At 33.7% G+C, this 25,250-nt stretch overlaps 2 protein-coding genes across 2 annotated transcripts; both read left to right on the top strand.

Annotated features, from left to right (window-relative positions):
* Positions 1–1,001: 1,001 nt before the first annotated feature.
* Positions 1,002–2,949, top strand: LOC120347215 (dolichyl-phosphate beta-glucosyltransferase-like). Its single transcript, XM_039417121.2, has one exon. It carries the CDS (start codon positions 1,230–1,232, stop codon positions 2,112–2,114), a length of 885 nt encoding a protein of 294 aa, XP_039273055.2. The 5' UTR covers positions 1,002–1,229; the 3' UTR covers positions 2,115–2,949.
* Positions 2,950–2,963: 14 nt separating this feature from the next.
* On the top strand, positions 2,964–22,487 carry LOC120347140 (protein HID1-like). Its single transcript, XM_078118227.1, has 19 exons — positions 2,964–3,109; positions 3,608–3,757; positions 4,072–4,230; positions 4,935–5,003; positions 5,431–5,487; positions 6,647–6,815; positions 7,723–7,879; positions 8,293–8,365; positions 9,148–9,402; positions 10,128–10,218; positions 10,760–10,990; positions 11,522–11,645; positions 12,325–12,406; positions 12,724–12,958; positions 15,150–15,209; positions 18,204–18,421; positions 19,198–19,289; positions 19,584–19,742; positions 20,316–22,487. Exons 1-19 carry the CDS (start codon positions 3,044–3,046, stop codon positions 20,377–20,379), a joined length of 2,511 nt encoding a protein of 836 aa, XP_077974353.1. The 5' UTR covers positions 2,964–3,043; the 3' UTR covers positions 20,380–22,487.
* The last annotated feature ends 2,763 nt before the right edge of the window (positions 22,488–25,250 follow it).

Raw genomic sequence — 25,250 nt, 5'->3', positions numbered from 1 at the left:
TGATTGTGCTCACTGCCACCTTGTGCTGGTTCGACGTGTTGCTTGTTGACGCGGATTGTCGATTTCAGATTTTATCATTAGCTTATTCTGCTACCCAGCCTATATTATTGTGTTGGCGGTTTTTGTACCGGTACCCATATTTATTCTGGTGTATCGACAGGGTGTGTAATACGTTACGTAAAAGTATTAATACTATCGCACCCATTTATGAAATACAAAAATCTGGACACGAACATCATGAATATTCGGGATCGCCAACTCAGATCTTTAATTTTAATTTTTTTGCCAAAAGTAAAGAAAAAGGGGTACCGGTACCGGTGCCGTAATGCAGGGATGGTCTGAAAATTAGCACTGGCTCGAATAATACATACAGTACCGTATGTTGGGTGGTGTTTAGAATTTGATTTTATCATGGGATTCTAATTTCTGAATTTTGCCCCCACCGGCTGACCAGGGTATGAAATTCTGGTTTTCGATGGCAAATAAATTGTTTCGGGGGTTGACTTTGAGAGGGTGTGTCTGTGTGTTGAACTTTAAACCTTGGACGTAGGTACTAATTCATTTAAAGTCTGCTTCATGCTGTCATGTCAGCATGTTGGAAAATTATAAGATTAGCATTGCTTCAGTGCTTGTTCAGATTTTGTAGCATTGACAGATTGAGAGATATGTTCCGATTCTAATATACCGTACCGGTATGCAAATTGCATCTAGTTTACACAACAGCTATGGCAATTACAATATCTGAATAGAGTAGGGCGCAGTTCTATCATTCCAAAATGTCTCGGCATTTGGTTCAATAAAACATACACTCTATTTGGTTCTGAAACACTGAAACAAGAGCGTCTGACACAACGGCCGATGCGCCACATCGCACCATGCTTGCCTCGCTTCAATGATAATTTAAATCAATTACGATGTGTCGGCCATCATGTGATCAAATTTGTGTATTGTTTTACTCCAATGTTCCGCAAAATTTTTTTTATTGGGTAAAACTGATTGTTTTTTTTGTAGGAATCCAATGGTGATGTTTTTAGATTGCTCTTCCTTTTAGTTTATTATGCAGTGCTTCTTTGCCAATGTGGAGACCCAGACTGGCCTGTAAAAGAGGGGTTTGCACCCTCTGTTATAATTGATTTGGGGGCTATTCTTAGAATCAGAGAATATAACATAAAATAATGAACTGTAATTCCTCTGTTTTTGATAGTTATTATTTCGCAATCACATAAAATATGTCACATCCAAATATAGTTCGGCATGATACTGAAAAGTATTATTACGATCCTAAAGCTGAATCACAGAAAGGAAATTTTCCGTTTAATGATTCGTCGGAAAAGTCAGTCGATTTGAGCATCATCGTTCCAGCATACAATGAAGAATTAAGACTTCCAGTGATGCTGGATGAAACCATTGAGTTTTTAGAAAAAAGATCCGCATCTTTAAAATCTTATTCATATGAAATAATTGTCGTCGATGATGGGAGCAAAGACAAAACAACAGAGGTGGCACAAGAGTATACAAGGAAATATGGGGCAAATAAAGTTCGAGTTCTCACCCTGTTTAAGAATAAGGGTAAAGGGGGAGCCGTAAGAATGGGGATTCTAAGCTCTAGAGGAAAATATCTTCTCATGGCTGATGCGGATGCTGCAACAAGATTCTCTGACATTGTCAAGCTGGAGGCTAAGATAAAAGAAATTGAGAAAGATTCCATAAATGGAATGGCAATTGCAGTTGGATCTCGTGCTCATTTAGAGGAAGATTCTATTGCGAATCGATCATTGTTTCGTACCATTTTAATGAAAGGATTTCATTTACTAGTTTGGTTTTTGTGTGTTCGGACTGTCCGTGATACACAATGTGGTTTCAAATTGTTTAATAGAAAAGCTGCTTTCACTACATTCCTAAATTTACATGTTGAACGTTGGGCCTTCGATGCAGAGCTGTTGTATATTGCTGAATCTTTGAATATACCCATTGCTGAAGTAGCAGTGTATTGGACTGAGATAGATGGTTCAAAAATGGTCCCTGTTTTAAGTTGGATACAAATGGGATGGGATTTGCTGTTAATTTATATTTGGCACATGACAAGGATGTGGACTATAGAAAAAATGGAGTGAAACGTTATGGATTATTAATAGTACTTTTTTCCTTAATGCAATGAATATATTATAAATATTTTATTAAAAGTAGACAATTGTAGTTACTAATGATATTTTTGAGAAAATGCATGTATTTTTGAAATTGACTTATTAGGGAGACTCATAACTTATTATCACACAACCAGAATAATAAAGGGAACATAATAACTTGAACAGATTACTTGAACTTTAGGGTACGTCATACATAAACAGAAGTTCCAGTATGAAATAAAGTTTGTTCATTTTCACAGATTCTGTTTTCTTTTGGTTACAACTTACGCTGTATAATATCCAGAATCTTTTTAGAGATTTATCTTGGTTATGAAATTCATCTTTCCTTATATATGCAGTGATATACCGTATTTATATCCATCACATTTTAGAATATACAAATTGGTTAAATGGCTAATTTAATTGTCTGAGGCCCATCACTAGTAAAGCTGAAATATCTTAAATAAAAGCTGCTTTATTGTCTCGATGAGTTCTTGATTTATGATGGAATTAGAAATTCTGTTAAAATTGCACTGTTTTGATATTCTAAATTTGTCCCTTTTCAACTTTCTAAAATCAAATTGTTTGTATTGTGTCTATGTGTTCCAATTTGCCTCTTTTCTCATTTATAGTCTATATTAGTAGCTTCAATAATTCACTGCCTGCTGTTGTTTACATATTTTGTGGCAGTCTTTGTATGCAGTGATTCTAAATAGGAAATCATATTATTTGTATCGTAGTAGTAAAATTTCTCATTGTGTATTTTTTGCAATCAAATTTAAGATCCAAAGCCAACTAACTAAATTCACTTTTCCAAGTAGAATTAAGTAAATTGTAATTATAGCTTATTAATTTGAAGTCATCCATGAATTGACAAAGCTATTCACAGCGTCAGGAAATCACAAAGTTCAAGAAAAATGGGAAATGCTGACACAAAGCTCAATTTCCGGAAAGCTGTTATTCAGTTAACAACGAAGACACAGGTTATTGTTTGATTGTGTTCTCACTCTATAAACTCTGATATATATGATGATTTATGTAATATAAAGCCATTTAAATTTAATAAAATTACCCGCAGATGCAGGATTTATATGATATCAAATTCACACTATTCATACAGAGTGACCTGAAAAAACAGAACCCAAGTCATTGGAATATATTCTCTAGGTATAGAGAACACAACCTTCATGTAAAGCGTCTTAGATTACGGAAACTTTTGGGTATGACCATGCACGAACAGAACTTTAAATATTAAATAAATTTTTTGTTGTTGGGCTCTGATTTTTGGCTCACACTGTATGCGAATAAATATAACAATCGCCAATTCAGACCTTTGTTCCAATTATTTATCTCATTATAAGTTTGCAAAAAAAATACCAGTCTCTTTCTATTTATTTTCAGTTTAGTCTATTGAGGCAACTGAAACAGAATACCAATCTCTTTCTAGGTTTTTATCGAGCTTCTTTGTTTTTTGTGTTTAGCCTGTTGAAGCTACTGACGATGCATTCTGGGATCAGTTTTGGAGCGAATCAGTTAGTAATATACAAGACGTATTTGCATTGGTTCCTGCTGCTGAAATAAGAGCTCTGAGAGAGGAATCACCTTCTAACCTTGCAACATTGTGCTATAAGGTATTTATTTGAGTGACAATCTTGCTGAGGGCTAACCCCAATTGAGGTTTTGTCAAATATATTTACCATATTCATTGCAATTGGTGATTTCTTGTAATTATTATGGAATTATGGCATTACACTAATTAATAAGGTTCCGTTATAGCTTGAATAAATAAAGTAGTTTTTATCCATAGTGAGGAATGAAGAGTTCCAAAATGGACGAAGGGGGAAATTAACGAAAACGTTTAGAAACTCTGAAGTAATGTAACAGTGATGGTGTTCATCAACTATGTGTCTCATACAATATCCCAATTTAATTTCACTTATAACAGGCTGTCGAAAAACTTGTACATGCTTCGGAAGATGGTTGCAACACTGAAAAAGAACAGCAAGTTGTTTTAAACTGTTCTAGATTACTAACTCGACTTTTGCCATATATTTTTGAAGATCCTGATTGGAGAGGATTTTTCTGGTCACGACTACCAACCCAGGTGGGAGTTATGATTGTATTGCTCATTTGTATTGGAGTTCTAGATGTTTTCTTAGATTTTCTCTGGTTATTATTAAGTGTAGCAGTTTGATTTAGCAACTAGGCCAGGTGCAGGTTTTCAGGTCGAAACCGAAATGGTAAAAATACAGATCAAACAAGATATAATTAGAGAGTTCACGCAGTTCTCATTGTTCTGAAGATTTAATGCGACAGAAAAGTTTAAATACGCTGAAAAAGTCGTTTTTTTCACGAGCGGCAGCGACTGTTTCAGAGGGGAATGGGAACTTCCGATATTGAAATTCCTTTTTTTAAAAATCCTGACTGCGCCCCTTAATTAGGCTATAGCGCAGGGGTGGGCAAGGATTTTTGACAGGGGGCTAAAAATTTGGCCCACTTAGACTGGCGGGCCATGTTAGTGTGACGTGAAAACCTACATTTTGTCAACAATATTTACAGTATTACAAAAGCAAATATGGAAAACTTTTCAGCTTCAAAATCATCAAAATTTGGTTTTAGTTTGGTTGTGGCAGGATCAGGCGGGCCAGATCGAAGTACACAATGGGCCGGATTTGGCCAGCGGGTCGTAGTTTGCCCGTGTCAGCTATAGAGAGTCTAAAAGTAAATTGAAGAATTTTTCATTCTGTTTACATAATTTATTAAATTATTCTATGGTGTTTAACAATAATTGTTTTTATTTTTCTATAGCAACACGCCGATGACAATGGAGCTGAAAATACTGTACCTCTTGCACAATCACTGATCTTAGCTGTTGCAGTTGAGTATTATTTTTCTTGCATTTAATATAGAGAGATTCTATAAAAAGATAGTGATAGAAAAAACAAGTAACCTTGAAATTAAAATTTCTAATCTTCAATGTTTTTAATAGATTGTGAAAAATTGAGTACCTTATGTTTAGTCTGAGATAATATGGTCCTAAAACAAAGTAGTTCAATTTATAGCAGAGGCTGGCAGGGCAGAGGCAAGCTTTATTACTGGGAGTGCAAATGTGAAGCCTTTATTATTCTATAATTCGGATCAAGTTATTTTTCTTATCCATCAAATCTTACATGTTTTTAAAATAACGAACTTGAAAAAAATGGCGAATCAGGTATGCAATATAGAGATCTAATAGCCATCATGTTTTGTGGAGTTTGCATTTGTCTAGCTTTCATCGTACCAAATGATTTTTTTATCGTTTCAGAATCTCTTATTTTGTCCTGATTTCACTGTCATCACACACAAAAAGAAAGGAAATCCAGTAAGTTTTTCATTCATCTTTTTTTTTTACTTCCATTACATCACCCCACCCTTGTATGCAATCATTTGTTCTGCAGTTCTTAAAATATTAGTGGGAACATGTGCAGAGCCTTGCTCAGAGTGAAAGACTGGTATAAAACAATCCGGTTGTTTTTCTTCACAATGTGATAAATGGGCTTGTATGGGCTGTTCACATAGAACTGTAGTTATCCAATAAGCCATTTTCTTAATCACTACAAAACAAATGAAGCGTGAATTTGTGTATTGTGATGTATTATTGTAATACCATGTTAATAGTTGCTATTTGGCTTATAATTAGTATTCATTTTAACCATGTAACATTGATTCTATTTATATTTCAATTATTCATCTAGTGTAAACAAGCTGTTGCTTATGTATAATTCAGTAATATTGATTCAATGTATGAATTTATCATGCATGTTATTACTGTGCTTACAATCGTGTGATAGGTGTTTACCACGTTTGCATCATCGTTAAAGTACAATTACAATATATAGTAATAACATGATATCAAAGAATGAATTAGAGCCCTTTAGAACTCGAGAATAAAACTTGGAATTTTTTTCTTTATTTGTACACTTCCAAATTTTGTTTTTATTTTATGCTTTCCATTTCTAGTCTATAATATGTTATTATATTTATTAAATCTTGAGTCGTATAGTATGCTGAGTATGAACAATTTTATACCGAAATTCTTACAATACACGATACTAAAACAATGTTTTGCTAGAATAAATAGTAGATAGTAAGTAGATAATAAGAAGGTAATTAATCCTAACACTAGGGTGTGTTTATAAAATTGTCTATCGAAAATTCATGGACAAGAGTTTGAGTGTTATTGTTTTATCAAACATGTTGACAATTTGAGAGTTTTAACCAAAACAAATGAAACTTGAAAACGCTGTTCCGAAAAAATGAGTGGAAATATATTTTTAAATTTTGAAATCCTTCAAATTTTTATTAACGTTTAGGTGAATATTGCCTCAATCTTAGAAAATGCCAGCATAAAAAACACATTATTTCCATTAAATGTTCTAAAAAAAATTCACCTGTTTGTCTTGACAATAACTTTTTTCATTAATTTTTTGTTTGTTTATTATCCTCTCACTCCGTTTTTATTTTTCTACATTCTTATCCAGGATAGACCAGAAGATTTACAGTCTATTGACAGTTGTGAATATATTTGGGAAGAGGGCGTCGGCTTTCCACATTCTCCGCCCACTAATGGTTTCATAGATAAAAACAGATCGGAACTTCTCAAATTACTTTTAACATGCTTCTCAGAGTCAATGTATGTCATTCCATCTGGTAAGTTGTAAAACAAATTTTTATTGGATATTCCTTATTTAAATAGTATAATTAAATATTCATGACATGCTTCATTTTATTGATTCATTGTAATATTTGTCACATATAAAATATAAATTTATTATTTAATACAGTTTTCAAAAATTTATTAAAATACTCAACTATTAAGTTTTATGTACAGAGAAAAAAAACTACAACCTAGAAATTTCTCAAACTCCTTCAAAATGAAAAAAAAAAATTTAAACACTTGCATTTCTGTTTATGTATGATTGTACTCAAAAAGTGTATATTCTAAAACGTTTTGCAGAAAAGTTTTGTTCTCTTGAGAATATGTGCCAAATTACCTGGGTTTCGTTTTTTTTTTTTTGGGGGGGGGAGGTAGTTATACTGTTGTGACTGGTGTGGGTACCTCGTCCTCGATTCTCAATGTCTGTGAACTACGGTGGCCATACATCGATAGAAAGCGTTTGTTCATATCAAATATATATAACTATATTCTTGTTTGCATAATAAATTAGTTTTCAAGGGTTTTTAAAGAGCCATTGAATAAAACTGTCAACAGGCGTGAATTCAACCTAGCTTTACCTAATAGCAGTACACTCATTGCATAATTTCCATCACGAAAAAATTTGTTAGTCAGTTATTCATGTTATTTTTCATCAATTTTGTCTTTTAATAACAGGGATAATATACTAATTTTGTTGTGAAGATTCAACAAAGATTACTATTTCACTATATAAATATCAAAATGTATGAAAATAGTAGTTGAATCGTTACTATGTTTGAATATTTTTGGGCTTAGTTCTTTGGATGTCTCTTGTAGCTTGTATTCAAAATTCAGTGATCTTTATAACCATGTTTTTTTTTTTGAATCGTTCAAAAATTTTTATTAAATTTTCTATTTCAGCGGAAAAACTGAAAAATAATCCATGGATTCAATGTTTTTGTTCTTCGGAAAACCGGCACGCTTTACCACTGTTTACATCATTATTGAACTTGGTTTGTTCCTATGATCCAGTCGGTTATGGTGTACCATACAATCACCTTTTGTTTAAGGACCACAGGTTGGTATTTCCAAAGCGTTAAAATGCTACTTGCTTTCCTCAAAGAAGTACTTTTGGGAATTGGGATTTTTTTAGTTTCAAAAATTATTGCCTTATCTGTACTATCCATGATTTTTATCACTGTTTAAAGCAGTGGCCCTCCATAATGGCCTGCCGAAAATATTTTAACACTTTAGGTTTTTACCTTTTTCGTTCTAGATACCACCAATTGTTATATAATTATCATAGTTTAATAAGCATGTGTATATTCATAACAATTAAATCATACCTGTATCTTAATTATACGCACCATTATTTTCCAAATTTTCATCAATTAAATATCATGCTATGAATATATGTGTATTCTTCTACAAAACCTGATTCTTTTTCTGATATAAGTATTCTTGAGCTCAAATATACTTGATTTATTTCAGAGAACCACTTGTTGAAATAGCTTGCCAGATATTGATTGTTACTCTTGATCACGGAACTGCGGTAGTCGATGAGGTACATTGCTTTTCATAATGAATTTTTACATTTTGTTGCCATGATTCCTAAATGGTTTCACTTTGATACAATTCTGAAATCAAAATAAATACCGGTAGCTATTTTTGTTTTACTCGCAAATTTTAAACTCATTGTTTTAGATTAGGTATTCCAATTATGTTAAATTTAACACCAATTTGATTTTTGTTGTTATGGTTTTGATAAGGCGTAAACTATTGAAAATACATAATCCACAGTATTGAATATATAGACAAAATTAGATTGTTTTTCACGATTGGGTCGGCAGCAAAAAACCTACATGGACCATGGAGACATTTACATGCAAAATTTCCACCAATAAAAGACTTGTTTTTTTCTTTATAATCAAATTATTGAATCAATATTTGTTATGATTTGATATATTGATATATATATGTAAAGAGATATCATTTTTGGAAGAACAAAAATTTTTTTTTTTTATTATTGATGCTTTCAATTTATTGCACCTAACACCTTGAGTGATGGGATGAGCATCTCACAGGTTGAATATATTATTCATGTCGTTCGCTCTGAACAAGGCACAGTGCAGGCAGCAACTCATATGCAAATGGTTATTATTTTTGGAAGGTTTGAAATTATTCCAGCTCCGCATTGACTGCCATATCTATTGTGGCTGTCACGTTAACCACTTACTACAAAGTTTTCAATTGAACAGAAGCCAATTGATATCCTGTATTCGAAATTAGCAACTGTATTTTATACTAAACTGTAGGATAATATTTTTGAATCTTCAAAATCTACAGCAAGTCATGTCAATGACTGAAGAAGATCCAAATGCTACACCTCACGCTTCGCCAACACATGCAGACAGCGATAATTTGTTCGTGAATTATTTATCAAGAATACATAGAGATGAAGATTTTGGATTAATTTTACGAGGTGTCAGCAGACTACTTAATAATCCACTTCAACAGACTTATTTACCTGGGTCGGCAAAAAGAATCGGATTTCATCAGGAATTATTGGTGTTTTTCTGGAAATTATGTGACATAAATAAGGTATGAACTACGCAAATATACATTTACAAGGTGTTCATAAAGTGCTTTCACGATATCAAAATTTTGTTAGGCTATGCAATCAGTTGTCTATTTATTTTATCCAAGTTTGTTTTATATTAAACAGTGTTTATTTAGAATTTTCAACTTTATTTAATACACATTTATATGTCCAGCATTAATTGCACAATGCATATCGGAGTTATTTATTCTTTATTATTATGATTAGAAATCTTTTTCTTTAATAAGAGTTATTTCATCTTGTTTTCTGTTTTCTCCGCGACTTTATCCAATTACAATGTAATCCAGTGACCTAATGTATAATAATTTGTGTTTGAAATGAATATCATTTCTTGCTCGGGAAATAAACTTATTTTGTATGGTATATTTATCATCTTGCTTGCTTGTACAACAGTAATTAAAAAAGCTTCTGGTGGCCTGAACCTAGGTATATCAATTATCTGTGTTGTTCTGGGATCATTCGATGCTTAATATGAGCAAAGTCAGATAGCCGAAACTAAGAAGTGCTTATGGGGGTAAAATAAACTTGATTTCAGCATAATTCATAATTCCTATCAGCTTAAATGCCGATGAAACATGAGTTGAAACCTTTCAACTTTAATGACCACCAGAACAATCACCTCATTTTTAGGTACCTCTCTGCCATATTCCTAATTATGTTCTAAGCATATTGTTTACATTATGTTATGTTAAATTTTTTGTTTCAGAAATTTCTCTTCTATGTTTTGAAAAGTAGCGATGTACTTGATATTCTGGTTCCTGTTTTATATCATCTTAACGATGCAAGAACAGATCAGTGTGAGTATATTTAATTCACATGTTCATTCAATAATGCATTTATTTTTCATATCATTTCAATTTACCCATTTACTAAGATTTTTCTGTTATAATGAAAAAACATAAATTTTTTCCAGCTTAATCAATATAATGTATAGCAAGAGGAATATGCTAAAATTAATTGACATAAATGTTACTCGCTGCAAGACTGTAAAAAACTGTCATGAAGGTGTGAGTGTGTACCGAGTGTCATATAAAGGTGTGTGCAGGAGTTTATAAAAACAGCAAAATGTGTGGGCTAATAATGGGCCTTGTGGGACTCTTTTTTAAAACGTTTAAAATAAGCAAAATCAATAGTCCTTTACTATCATTTCCTATCTTCCAATACCTTCATTTTGAAAACAATTGGGATTAGTTGTGGTGAAAAGCGACAACGACGATACCGACAACAACTTAGTAAAACGATTTATGTGTCCACTTTGTGTCAAATAACGATACTTGCACAAAATTAGCTGTTTGTTCTCATACCATTATAAATAAAATATACCATTTCTTCCAATAGCTCGAGTTGGACTGATGCACATTGGAGTTTTCATTTTATTACTTCTCAGTGGAGAAAGAAATTTTGGAGTCAGATTGAACAAGCCTTTTTCTGCTGGTGCACCAACTGATGTTCCTGCTTTTGCTGGCACTCATGCTGATTTCCTGATCTTAGTCTTTCATAGAATTATCACCGCTGGTCATCAAAGATTGCAACCATTGTATGATTGTTTACTAACAATCATTGTAAATGGTATGTTGATTTCAATAAATTTATACTATATTTATATTTTAGGGAGTTACTTGAAAGTCTTTTGTTTCCAATTTATTTTGAATATAACGACACAATCACATTCATGTCATTTATCTTGCGACATGAACAGCGCTGGTAAAAGAAAGAAAGGACTCTGTCGGGCCAGTGAAAATCTAAAATTGATCACAGACTCTGGAAAATTTTTACCTCGAATCGAGATTTGAAAAATTTAGACTTAGACTGCAGTTTCGGACGTGGCGTACGCAATACTTCTGTAATGGACTGTTACAATCTAATGATCTCTGAGTTTCTGTGGAAAATTTTGAGTGCTATTATAACAATTAAATGTATAAAATTCCGAATTCGGACTCCACGCTTGAAGCATGTGGCTCAAATTGTATTAATCTTTGCATCTGACTGTATTAAACATTTTAAATCGGATCAGTGTAAAATTAATTGATATCGGCATCCACATTCTTGGTGCAGTTCAGCACTTGACACAATCGTTTCATTTCACAAATACTTTTTTAGTTTCACCGTACTTGAAATCTCTGTCAATGGTTGCGTCTACAAAATTACTCCATCTGTTAGAAGCATTCGGCACACCATGGTTTTTATTTTCATCACCTCATAATCATCATCTTGTTTTCTTCTTGCAATTTCCCCCTATAAATCTCATAGGTAAAGGAGATTCATCTACTAGTGAGATAACATGTGGCCATTTAGAATACTAGGTATATAGATTTATGGGCACTCCAGAAGTTTGTGTACCAATATGGAGGTAACTAATTTTGTTCCTACTTTACATCAAGTTGAGTACAGGGACTGATTACTATGGGCAGTGGGTATATTCACTTGGCTATTCACAGTCCCCGAAATCGTAATAGAACTAAAATAAGGAAAATTAGAATGAAATTATTGCCTAACCCCAACCTGGTACACATACTATGGGAGTACCAATTTATGTTGGTGCATTACTACTTTACCAGCCAATAGATCTTGAAGGATATGGGACTTGAATCTCTTCAATGGATTCGAAGGAGTTATTTATGATGTAAAAACTACAATAAAAATATGTGAAAAAAAATTATAAAGCATCAGTATAATTGATCTACATTACTTTTATCTTTCTAGGACTTGTGTCATTTGTGAACTAAATCCCCCCGTACACATAACAAGAGACAAATGGCTATGATCAAATTTTTATTTATTTTGGTTCACTTGATAAACTTTCAATAAATTCAAATGAATTGGAATTTAAATAAATATTCGGTTTTAATAGAATGTTCTTTCACTGTTTGAATATTTTAGTTCAGTTCTTACTAAAAGAAAAGGTTGATCAATATTTACTTTGCATTTCCAGGTAATTCAAATTTAGTGTACACAATTATAAGAAAAAGACAAGTTTTTCACCAGGTAGGTGTTTCTTCTATCTGGCTTTCACGTCAGAATTTTGTTTGAAATTTTTGTTAAAGTTGAAAATGTTAAGTTTATTTTACATGGTATATGTCAGCCAATTGATCATAAATCGTAATTTTGATTAATAATGCCTTTTTACTAGAAATTGAAAATTTTGATCGCAATGTCAAATTAAATCTTCTATTATCAAATCCTGTTGTTATTTCCTCGAAGTTATTTATTTTTGTGCTAATATTTTATTTGCTAGACTTAGATAGAAGTAGTTGTGGACTTGTTCTAACAGATTGTCAAAATATATTTTATACTTCTAATAGCTTGCGAACCTACCAGTCGATGAAGCTTCATTATCTAAAGGCAAATCTAAGAGAAAATCGAGATCGTCGATATCGTCTGTACATTCAAGTACCTCAACATCAACAAATTCTCACGTACCATCAGGTATAGGTGCTGATATACCAGTGCATGAAGTCGCAGTTTCGAGCAATGAAATTCAACCTGAAAATAATCAATCTGGCGGAGTGCTAAGCGCAACGCTGGCTTCCACACCTGGTGAGCATGTCCAGGTTACCATGATTAATACTAATCGGTGTGCGTTTTTCTTTTGTTACAGATCGTCCTCAGTTTCTGATGTTTCAAATTTTGAATATTTTCAAATGATTCATCATAATAAAAATTCAGTTTTTGACGCTATTTTTTCTCAATTTCTTTTGATAGGAGGTTTGATTTATCCAAATTCATCGAAAATCGTGATTTGAATATTTTAGATACCGTATATGCTCGTTTTACCGCCCGATCTTGATTAAGGGCCAGTCCGAATATCTGCCCGTGTGAACAGAACATCAAAATAAATAAGGGCCAGTGCTTGAATACCCGCCCGATGTAAAAGCTGATTTTTCAGTGGTAGCAAACAATAGGAAATAAGAAGCGCTTTTGTCACAACGCTGTTGAATTTTAAGCGCTGGTAGATTACGCTCACGCCTCAGGCGTCCCAATTGATTACGTAACACCGTGGTTCTCAAACTGGGCGTCGCGACGCCCAAGTGCGTCGTTTCAATATCGATATGACGTCGCAAAACTTTTCTTCTTTTGCAGATTTGTACCTGCGGTGCGTGGAAAAAATTTTTTGTTATTTTCGTTTAAATCGTACTTGAGAACTGGAAATGACAATATATTAATTATTGTAACGATTGATCTTATCTATATATATATATATGTTTTTTTATATATTTTTGTGTATAATTTCACTTTAAAAATAACAAGCGCCCGTGCTTGAATAAGGGCCGGTTTGAATAAGGGCCCGGTTAGTGAGTTTGGTTAAAAAAATATGGGCTCAGGCTACAAAACGAGCAAATACGATATGCGTAATTCTGTATAGTCCCACTTTGAGTTACTCTAAAGTGAGTATCCCTTACTGCTGAGAGAGCGCATGCAAGCAACAAAATATCTTTTGAACAAATTTATTCACAAATTTCTGATCATTCATAGACCATTAACCTGATTCAGACGCCCAATCGAGCCCAATTTTGAATACATTTTTATTAATGTCATACGACCCCCAAAATTTACCCAATATACAATAATTATATACCATTGGAAAGGTCTTTTAGAGTACTATACGCTAGATGTCACTGGAGGACCGTAAACTAAAACACCTCTTTCAAGAGGTCTCTCGTAACGTCAAAAAATAACAAAAATATTTACACTCTCTCATTCTATCATCTGTTGGACGTGTATAGCTATTGAAAAGCGCAAATGTGACTATACAGTTGACTGCACATTGGTTTTCTCTTTCATATGATACTAAACGCTTTTCGTTAGCTCGTGTCGTTGAAGCGTTTTGGAAATTTTCCGTTTGAGAAGTCACCACATCGAATCAGGCCAGGCTAGGCTTGATAGATCGATCGGTTGTTTGTTTGTGCTTTATCGCGTTGAAAGCTTTTGTGAGTCATAATAAAACATTTATTATGAATCATAAAAGCTTATAATCGTGAGACAAGGAGAATTTGCGAGATAAAACGCCTATGTGAACTAACTTTTTTTCGGTGAGGCAGCTGCGATCAAACGACTCGATATTTTTATACCTTCCTGACGTTGTGAGATGTCCACTCTCCTATGTTATGTAGCATATAAAAGGACCTTCAAAATAAGACCTTATCATACTAGCTTTTGTTATTGGTTAGCGCGCAACGCCAAGGTTTATTGAATTATTTTCTTGCTGTGCGACGTTTTTCTATCGCAGCGGGAAGTACACTCGTGAAATGTAAGCGATATTTTATTACTTCCAAATGTCATATAACGTTCATTCTTATATTGCTGGGTAGGAAATGAGCTATTCTTCCAAACAAGACCATAACAAACATTCCAGACCTCATGGTTTACACACAGCGTCTGAAATTGCGCTAATGCTCCCATTCGCTCAGAACAGGTTAATGAGGTGACTCAAAAACAGATTCCTTGATTATTTCTACATAAATGACAAAAACTTATTTAACACTTCAACTTCTATTAGTGTATGATTGCATCCAAAAGTTTAGTAATCTAGGACGCTAAGTGCACAAAAGTTCTCTCTAGCCTCGTATGTTCTGTTATTTTGGGGTCACGCTGTATCAGTACACTGTTTGTTATTTTACATAACATATAAAAACCCACCAGCCTGACTATTTATTTTGCTTGGAATGCAATGACCTTTTATTTTCTTACGTTCATTTTTATTTTAAAATATTAATTTTTTATGCTGTAGCATTGCACGAATTAACAATTGATGCATCTGGACAGGAACATGAAGTTGATGATGACGAAGGTTTATTTTTAGCGTGCAATGGTGGTGGTGTAGTGGTGTTAGTTTGAACTATATATAGGGAGCCTGTGCTTGTTTGTATGTAGCGGTGAAAGAGTTAGACTCAACACTTAACAGTGTTGGCATTGCAAGTTACACTCAGACTCACCACCTCAACCGTGCTGTAATGAATTGAGTAGGCCAGGGGTGGCCAACTCGTCTATCGCCGAGTCTTAGGTAGTCGATCGCTACTGATGTTGATGGAAATTGATAACATACTCCAAAATTTTTCCTTTAACTAGTTTCATGCAGCGCCTGTTGTGTTTTAAAACAGGACGAATACAGTACTGTAGTACATGCGCAAAATGAGGCAAATATTCAAAGGCATTGTTATCAAATAAATTATGGAAATTTTTCCGGGAACAATTACATAATCAAATTAAATGACTTGTGGCGATTTCATTAAAATGCGCCCAAAGAGCCGAGTTTATTGGCAGCCGTGGAATTTTATGTATGCGTATGTGCAGTTATTTGCATATTTAGAAATCACTCGTTTTTTTGCATGACCTTATTATTGCTCATCGGTCGATCGTGAGCTATTTCGAAGATTTTAGTCGATCGGGCTCGAAAGCAGGTTGGTCACCCCTGGAGTAGGCAATGCGGAACTGGAAGATTCAGCTTCTTCAAAAAATAATAGTCTTTCACATATTATTAGGCATTGGTGGCGTTTGTTCAGAATAAAAGGCACGAATGACCATAATTTTTAAAAAATATGTTAAACATGAGTTAAAATGGAACGAATTTTTGTTATTCAAGAAAAATTACTCTTAATTCACTATCGAAGTGTATATCAGAAATTGTCTGCAAAACCGCAAAAAATTTTCTGTTGAAGTTCTGTATATGCGCTTTCGTTGTTGTTCCCATTGTTATATAAACAGATTATGTCATTTCTTCTGCAAATAACATTGTGTTTTATGCTATAGAATTTTGCTATGGAGTTTGCTATAGGTCTTTCAAACTTTAGATCTAGATAGGCCTACATAACAACCTGCATTTTTGTGATGAACAATTTCTGTTCATCCAATTCATGCATATTCTTTGTATCTCAGTAGAATAAGTTTAATTCTAATATGTAGATCGGGTGGTTTTCATCTGGGGTCGTGGGGCACCCCAGGGTTCTGACGGTACAGTTCAGGGGTAGGGGTTCTGCAAGTTTCCATTCAAATATCAGAATCTATGTAAACATATATATATTGTTTAGATATGCCCAAATATCAGATAGGTTTGCCATTATTGGATCTTCGCTATAGGAGACCCTCATTATCGGCCGTTCTGTCTGTCTGTGTGTCCAGCTCTAGCTTATTAACGGCTGGACCGATCTAGATGAAATTTCACACGTGGGTTATCATGTCACCCTAATGTGCGTTTTAGGGAAAGTTTGGATTGAAGTTTCGCTTCCACGGCAACAACGAAAAAACGCGCCGATCGTTATGAAATTTCCAAGTTTTTCGCAATTCACCGTAGTTTTCTCATTAACCATGTAGAAAATTGAAATTCCAAGAATGCTACCTTCCGCAGAAGAAAATACTCCTTAGAACAAGTCGTCTTTCGTCTCGATACTCCATGAACTAGGGAAGCCTTAGGGATTTTAGTGAACATTATTCTAATGATTAGCTGCAGTATATCGTCACACGAGAATGTCTACGGAACACGGAGCGCTAAAAATGAACTGACTGTTTTGTTAACCCATTCACCTAATTATGCTGCCGTTATAGATCCGCAAGTTTCTGTGGATGGTAACCGGTTGCTTGAGTGCAGGTCTCAACTATCAGCGGAGATCCTAGGCGCCTACCGGCTTAGTATTGTACTTGCTGCTGAGTTAAAGATCATTTTGATTTGCTAGTATTGTGTTTGCTTTTATATATATTTATAGTTTATGTAATTCAGACATATACATACATATACAGTACAATGAGCGCAAACCTATGCAGAGGTGGGAGGCGGGTGTATTCTTTACCAAGACATACGGTAGGTCCATATTAAAACACGAACCAAAAGATTTAAAAAAAAAAATTCAACTGCGAGCAATTTGGCTGAAAGTATAGAGACGGAGAAATCTATCAGAAATCTACATACATGAATGTATATGTAGCCTGTTTAAAAGTAAACCTAATACTTGCAAAACAAAATTATCTTCAAAATGCAGCAAGAACAATAATAGGTTTTTATTTGAACAATATACAGATACAGATAAGATAGACTTTTGTTTTTGATTGGAAACTTGCGCAACCCCTGGACTGTATTGTCTGAATCTCGGTTGAAAACCACCGTTAATAGAATGTTCGATGTGGAGCTCGGCTCCACCAAAAAGGCTGAAAGCCACCGATCCAGATTGTGAAAATGTAAAATCTTAATTTCTCATGCAGCATGGCACGCGAAATTGCATTTTCAAGTGTTTGTGCGTGTTTTTTTTGGAGTGTTTTTTTGCATTTGTAAATTAACTATTTTCTGATAATTTTGTGTTATTATTATCCGTGTGATAAACAACCTCCAATTGTGAAAAAACTAAGATAAATTTAAAATTTACTTATAATTTGTGACGCTTAGCAGAAATCAAGAAAAATTTATATAATTTCATAATTAATGCGTCTATCGAAAATATACTATGTTAATACTAGTATTATTATTTTTATTACCAACTGAATAGTCATTTAGCTGGCAAAGCAATTTATTGAAATAAAAAGCTATTTCTATAATATAGTGTATAGAGAATTGTTAGGTATTATTGATTTTCCTAATTTATCCCACTATTACCTATCCTTGGCACTTCGAGTGCAAAATCACACATACTTCAGATTTCATCAAAATTTTTTCTTTTCCCCCATTTCCGTGGAATTTTCCTCAAAAATGGAAAACCCTGATAAAATTTAATAATTGGATTTACTACCTACCCGATCATCCCTGAACTTTTATGTAAAATTTTTTTCTTCTTGTGTACCAACAAATTATTCGTTTCAGATCTTAATACTATGACATCACAAATGCAAAATGATCGCCAACCTCAATCTGACAGCGCAAGAGTATTAGAAGGAGAAAGTTCCGGAACCGAGTCAGGAGTTGATAATGTTAATTCTCATAATAATGTAGCTAATAAGCCTAGTGATGCAGCAACAAGACCCAAGAGACCATCAGATGCGAAAGCCCCATCCGGGGAATGGGTTTGCACTCCTGAATGGGTAAGTGGGCTGTGACTCCAAATTCTATTTTTGCGAGTTCTCTAAGCTTGTGCACACAACTTTAAGGGATAATGGTAATTCGATCGATTTTACCAGTTGACCTTAGAATCCACATTTGCACGTTCAATTTTTGTATATATGCTGAAATTGATTACTTAGGACACCAAGTTACTGTTTTCCATTTAACAGCAGCTAGCCAGTTGTTTCACCTGTCTCGTGCTTATTTTCCCTATTTTATCTCTATTTTTGTTATATTTGCGTGTTTTGTACTTCTAATACTATGTCCATGTTTCACTTTTTTGCCCTTAAAATTTTTATAACAAATATTCAATAGATCTTATTACACAGTACCATTTTTTTATTAGTCGGAGACTGAGATCAAGTCTTTACTTACTTACTCGGTTTGATTCACAATACAAGACTTTAGTAGCTGCCCTAAAAATCAAACCCACGTATGGCAGCTTTATACACAGTTGGCTTTAGTGTGGTAATCGGCACCGAATATCCATCTCTACTCCTAACGGAACATTTATTGTCATCTTGGTCCAACTACTTTGATTATGTGTAACATCAAATTTGGGCACAGTTACCCTTTAGCAGCATACCAGTTGAGATGACTACTAATGCAGCATATTATATGTTGAAATTGAGGATTGGTGTAATATTGGTCAAACCCCATTATGCCAAATTCACTTACTTTTAGTTTAAATTTGGGAATAAATTGAGTAGAGACTACTGAACTAAAACACTTTTATGAAATGTTATTCTTTGTTTAGGTTCGATCATGGAAAAGCAAGCTACCTTTACAAACAATAATGAGAATGTTGCAAGTACTCGTTCCTCAAGTGGAAAAAATTTGCATTGATAAGTAAGTGGTGTATAGTTACTTCCAAACTATGTGTAGTTTCTAACCCAGTAGTGACTTTTTGTGCAGAGCCTTGCTCAGAGCGGAAGGCTTATAATCATGTCATATTAAAATACTCTCCATCAAATACCGGCCGGCATGAGACCTGCAGTTTTACAACAGCTCAGCTAAATAGTAATGCCACATAGCATAGCTTCTTTAGGAATAACTTAGATATTTTGGTGAAAATTGATTCATAGTTTTGACCATTTTTTTGATGTAAATATGTTTCGACAATCTCACATTCCTTTTTGTTAGGAACCTCACAGATGAGTCAGAAATTCTCAAATTTCTGCAACATGGCACGCTTGTTGGTTTGTTACCTGTTCCACATCCGATTCTCATCAGAAAATATCAGGCAAATGCTGGCACAACGACCTGGTTTCGAACTTATATGTGGGGTGTGATATATCTCAGGTAAAGCTTTCAAATGAAATCAGTAAAAAGCATTTGTAGAAAGGTGTATGGATCGATTGAAAATAACCTGTGATGAGAATCAAGTTTTGTATCGAACTCACAACAGGTTTCCTCCTTCCAAAAAATCATGCCAAACTATAACTGTATGTCAATACATAAGCTACTTCAGCATGAAACTTTCGAAACGCCAAGCATTGACGCCTGCTGTCGTCGAAACAAAAAAACGAGAACTGGTTCACTAATTATTGCAACATTCCGAAAATGTGTTTACGCGATGTCATATTTATTAATGTATGGCAATACGGAAGCTACTTTAACATGACATGATTATAAAAATCCAATACGTATCTCTCGAAACGCTGCGTACAACACTAGATGTCAGCTGCGGCGCGTGTTACACATTTGCTGCTGTCTCCAAAAAAAAAAGCAAGAACTGGTTGGTGATTGTCGCAACATTCCGAGAACCTGTTTGCGCTAACCCCCTCAATCCCTCCACTGGAAATATTCCCTGATAATTAGTAATACTCCTTTTTATTAAATTTTTTTTATCCTCTTATAAATTTTTTTGTTCAGGAATGTGGATCCACCCGTCTGGTATGACACAGATGTCAAACTTTTTGAAATCCAAAGAATATAGGAAAGTTACAGATGGCAATCATCTACATCTAGGTGCTACCTAATTCCATATTTATCAGTTCCACAGTTCTTCATGAATATCTAATGTTAGTTACACCACTGATTTTCAATATCAAAAGAGATTAAATATTCCTTTTAAATGAGTGTATTCAAAAAGGTGCTTTTGATGCTTTCAGTTGATAAAATAAACTGTAATATCGGAATTGGATCTAAAAAGGCGGCAAAATTTCAATATATGTCAAATAGGATTTGACCAAGGAGATTAAAATTCGACTTTTTTTGGTTCTATTTATTAGTAATTCAATGAATTTGGAACATTTTGATGCCCTCAATATTTAAACTTTTTTTTTCATTTACTTTGAACTCTGTTTATTCATGATACTCATAATCATGTCGTAAATCTGTACAGAAGTATGTTTATGAAAATTGAACATGATGTGGTTGAGCGAAAATCAAAATATTACACATACATTTTTACCCACCACAGTCTACCATTCTTAGAGTTGGAGAGCTCTAATCAACCAAAATTTTGGTTTCAAATGGTTATTCAATGAAATTATTGGAATAGATGGATTTTTTTTTTCGAATCAATTTTTTAGTGATGCTTAATGGTTCGAGTTTGATTAATAAAATTATCATGCTTTCAGAGAGTAAATTCTGAACTGAATAAACTATTTTTCGTACTTTAGTGACAAGTTTTTTTCTATGTATACTGTTATGTAATTGTAATAATTCCATGTAGTTTTAGGCTATTTTTATACTGTCAGGACCAGTGAAGCATATATACCTTGTAAAAGGAAGTGCCAGTTCAAGACATTTATGCTGTCAACACTTTAGGTGAAATATGTCTGATTTTAAACAGATTTCCAACTTTTTTCGTTCGGAGAAATATTGCAAAACATGATTAAGGTGAAAACAAAATCGTTCCTCGTCTTACTATGTGAATATGTCTATCCAAACCTTTCTTTCATACCTTTAATTTCTTCAATATGTTATTCTAGTTTATTTTATTGTTTTAGATTACAAGGTACTAATAATTTTTTTTTTATTTTCCATTTGGTTTTATTGTTTTCTTCACCATGTTCTTAATTTGCTATATTGGGATAATATTAATGAAATAAAGTTTGTTTCTGCAATAAATTTCCTTAGATTTGCTATAATGTATCACAAATGGACAGTTATTGCATGTAATATTATGGATATAGAATACACTTTTTTGGGGATTTATCGGACAAACGTTTATTGCACTTTGTAAGGCTGAAAATCTAATTGTGATTATAGTTTAAGTTTGTCTGGTTTTTTTTATTTAATCAAGATTACTTTATCCTATCATCTATATTTATGTAGGATTGACAATTTATTTTATATCATCGAAGCACTTTCGTTGTACAAACTCTGTCAAATTTTTGATTTATGTCTTACAATTAATGTACTGTACATGTATATAGTATACACAGAAAGTCAACTTTATTATTTTGCACAAGTTTTTCTTTGATGTCTTAATTCATCAACTGTGTCTGCCCAACTTTCAAAGATTTAGGTTTTGCCAATTCCAATGCAACTGTGTATGTTCTAAATTCAAGATGAAATTCATAATTTTCGTTTGAAGCAATGCATATTACATCGCAAGGTCTCATCTCTACTGCTTCTGTCTTTTCTGAGCTGCATATATAGACGGGGTAGCGCAATATAGTTTGCTTATTTATTTTTTTCTTGCAGTGCAATGCTTATATTTCTTTCAATCTAAAACTGCATTCCGGAGAAGTGTTTCCACTTCGCACAGGTCAGCTTATCTATATTCGATGAACAAACTTCTCTCGACTGATCTAAAACAGACCTTATTATCACTCATTGTCAAGTATCGTCTGGTTTCAAGTTTATACCCAGTAGTGCTAATTATGAGAATTTGTGTGGATTGTTGGCATTTTACTGGCTTGGTAGTTAGCCCTAGAATCATTGTTACATTAGTTGCATTGTGCATATTATTCATCATATGTAGTTATTAGGTCTGGTTCATTTTTATGTGACCAGTAAATGTAATTTAGTTATTGTAATTTATCTGTGGAACTTTGGTAGTTTGAAACAAGTAATAAAACTTGAGAGTCTATACATTAATTTGTATTTTATCAACTTAATTGAGCTTTACTTATTAAAGTTTAAGGTATCAGTATCTTTGATACGGCAGTATTATTTTGACACAGTCTGTAAACTACACAGTCTGGTTTTTGAGAAATTTGCGTTAGTTTTCATAGTTCACAGAAACTTAAATGAAAAAATATGGGAGTAAAATGCCTCGTGCTTAATGTGTGCGGATTCAAATCTTGAGTGGGGGAGGATTGCTGAGACCCCTGTTGTCGTGGAGTGTTTCATGTGGCCTATGTTTGGGACGTCAGTTACGGATTGCCTACAACCGCAGTGGTTCTCAAACTTCTTTGTGTTGTGACGCCTTCCGAAAAATATGCTCGAGTTGCGGCTCCCCGTGAAAACGTCTTAATACAATTAAAGACCTTTTTGTAATGAGCTTTATTTAAACAAGCAAACAAAATTTACCGAAAGTCGGTGAAATTGCATTTAATGTGATGGGTGTTCTTGCTTCCTTTCACAATTGTCATTGAGTCTTGGGGTGAATACGCATTTTCCTTTCAACGTTTTCTCGAGAACGATATTTTGCCTTTATTACAGCCATGGTAGCAAAGCCTGCTTCACATGAATATGAAGTCGCGGGGGATGAGAGTGCGCAATGCCTTTTTTTTATCCGCAAGGAAGGATAATCTTTATCCGGGGAAATCCAAAAACTCATAACATTTTCGTGATTAAAATTTCTTTTTATATCGATTCCGTTCACAAAATGGCGAACAAAAGCCGTAATATGTTGTTGTAGCAAGATTTCAGCCAGTGAAACCGGTTACCTAATAAGCCTGAACGGCATGTAGTAAGTACATCGCATCCCCAGTTGCAACAAAAACCACAGCGCTTTTTTACTCGAAACTTGAACGATCCAAAGTCCAAGTAGCTTTCATCATACTTCTTGTTCGGTATCATTTTTACGCTCGTACATTTCTACAGCGATATTTAGACGTTTTCAAACTTTTTTACGCACCGCAAAACAGGTACGATTCCGCAAAAGAAAAAAGTTTTGGGACGCCCTAGCAAAATTGAAACGACGCACTATGAGAACCACGGCCCGACGGGATCGCTGAATAAAATCAACTGCAATTTCCTCAAAAATGAGAATATAAACGCATGAAGAACTAACATTTACACATACCGTAGTCGTAGACTATTACGTGGAATAGTTTATTTCGATTCCATGATCAGCACAATAGACAATAAAATTGTTGATAAAAACTAAGTAAATAAAACTGATTACAGAATCAGGAGAGCAAAAAAAACTTAAGTAAGGTTTAAAATAGGATCCTTCAGGATGTAAATCCTAAGGTTTAAAATAAAAATTGAAACATAAAAGATATTACCTAATAAAAAGAATAATATACAAACAAATTAAAAAAAAATAATTTGCCACACCATGTTAATAATTTTGTAAGAATTGGAAAATAATAAGGAAAATAAGACATTATGTGTTAAGATTTAGCTATTCCATTCAAACTTGAATTTACTTATATTACGGTGGTAATCACCACATAAAGGCATATACGTAAATTTCATATATGCAGGTGTACTTAAATCGAATTACGTTCGGACTCTAGATTTCCACTCCATACACCACCGCACTAGTAGCATGTGGATTGTGCACTTTGCTGGTGCATGCGGGGATATTTTCTTTGATAGCAGGTGGGGTGGAGTTTATGTTTGTATTTACTTCATGTTGATTTGCTAACTGGAAGCATGTAATAGTCTCGATCTGTGTGAGGGTTTAATCTTGGCAACTTGCTTGTAAATTATTGTTCAAAACCTTTTGACTATGGTACTGTAGTATAATTCCAAACATCCATAAGGATTAGTTCCCGCCCTGCTCGATCCGCATTCTTTTCTTTTTTTTTATTAGACAAACAATGTAATACGCATTTATGGATGCTATGGTAGTATGATTCCACGTTAGTTTATAATTAATGAACTCCTGACTTCAAATTTCTACTGATATATTAAATATGAGAATTAGAAACAAGTTAGCTACCGTAGCCTACATGTGTGTCTGTGTGTGGAAAGTGTGCGAATTATTTTGGCATAAATGTCATCGTAGCCTTCCTTCAGACTTCATTTTAAACAGAATACAGGAATAAGAAAACATTATAACAATTTATCTTATGACACACACATAGTCTATTCTGCTATTGTTCTTGCTGCCTTTTCTGGTCTTTCGATTCAATCAGTATTTAAATATCTGAAATTTCACATGATTCGACTTTACTTTTATACCATCCAGTCATCATTAGGGCACAGTTCTTCGATTCCAAGATGTCCCAACATTTGGTTCAATATAACAAGCACTCCCTTTTGGCTCTAAAACAGTTACATCACGCCAAGATTCTCTCGGTAATAATTTAAATCAATCATGACTTGGACGTCTGGTGACCAAAATTATGTTTTTCAGCTAAAAACTCAAATGCTTCGGTAAAATTTTTTTCAATCAGCGAATTAGATTATTTTTTCAAAGTGTATAATTGTTGCGGATAATTGTTTATATGTCAGTATCATGCCTCAAATTGAAACGGTACAAAAAAATATTTTAATAATTTTGATCGTATCTACTCTGGAGTCCTCCTTAACCTTATGTAAATCATCCTTTTATGCCGTTGAAAACTGAACAAAACATACTGGTAGTCATGTTTCATCATTTTTAATCCTGTGTGACCATATATGTGTTTGGTAGTCGTTGGCATTAAAGAAAAAACAAGTTTTTAGAGATTTGGT

This window comes from Styela clava, chromosome 11 (genome assembly GCF_964204865.1).
Source record: "Styela clava chromosome 11, kaStyClav1.hap1.2, whole genome shotgun sequence".
Lineage (NCBI taxonomy): Eukaryota > Metazoa > Chordata > Ascidiacea > Stolidobranchia > Styelidae > Styela > Styela clava.
Note: the sequence above shows the minus strand (reverse complement) of the source record. Positions and strands in the feature narration are given on the sequence as shown.

What these genes read in the sequence shown, in the direction of transcription:
- LOC120347215 (XM_039417121.2), top strand. Translation starts at nt 1,230, where the DNA reads ATGTCACATCCAAATATAGTTCGGCATGATACTGAAAAGTATTATTAC.
- LOC120347140 (XM_078118227.1), top strand. Translation starts at nt 3,044, where the DNA reads ATGGGAAATGCTGACACAAAGCTCAATTTCCGGAAAGCTGTTATTCAG. An exon ending in GAACTGCGGTAGTCGATGAG is followed by an intron (nt 8,366 to 9,147) that starts GTACATTGCTTT and finishes CAAAATCTACAG; the next exon opens with CAAGTCATGTCAATGACTGA. An exon ending in TGGGGTGTGATATATCTCAG is followed by an intron (nt 19,743 to 20,315) that starts GTAAAGCTTTCA and finishes TTTTTTGTTCAG; the next exon opens with GAATGTGGATCCACCCGTCT.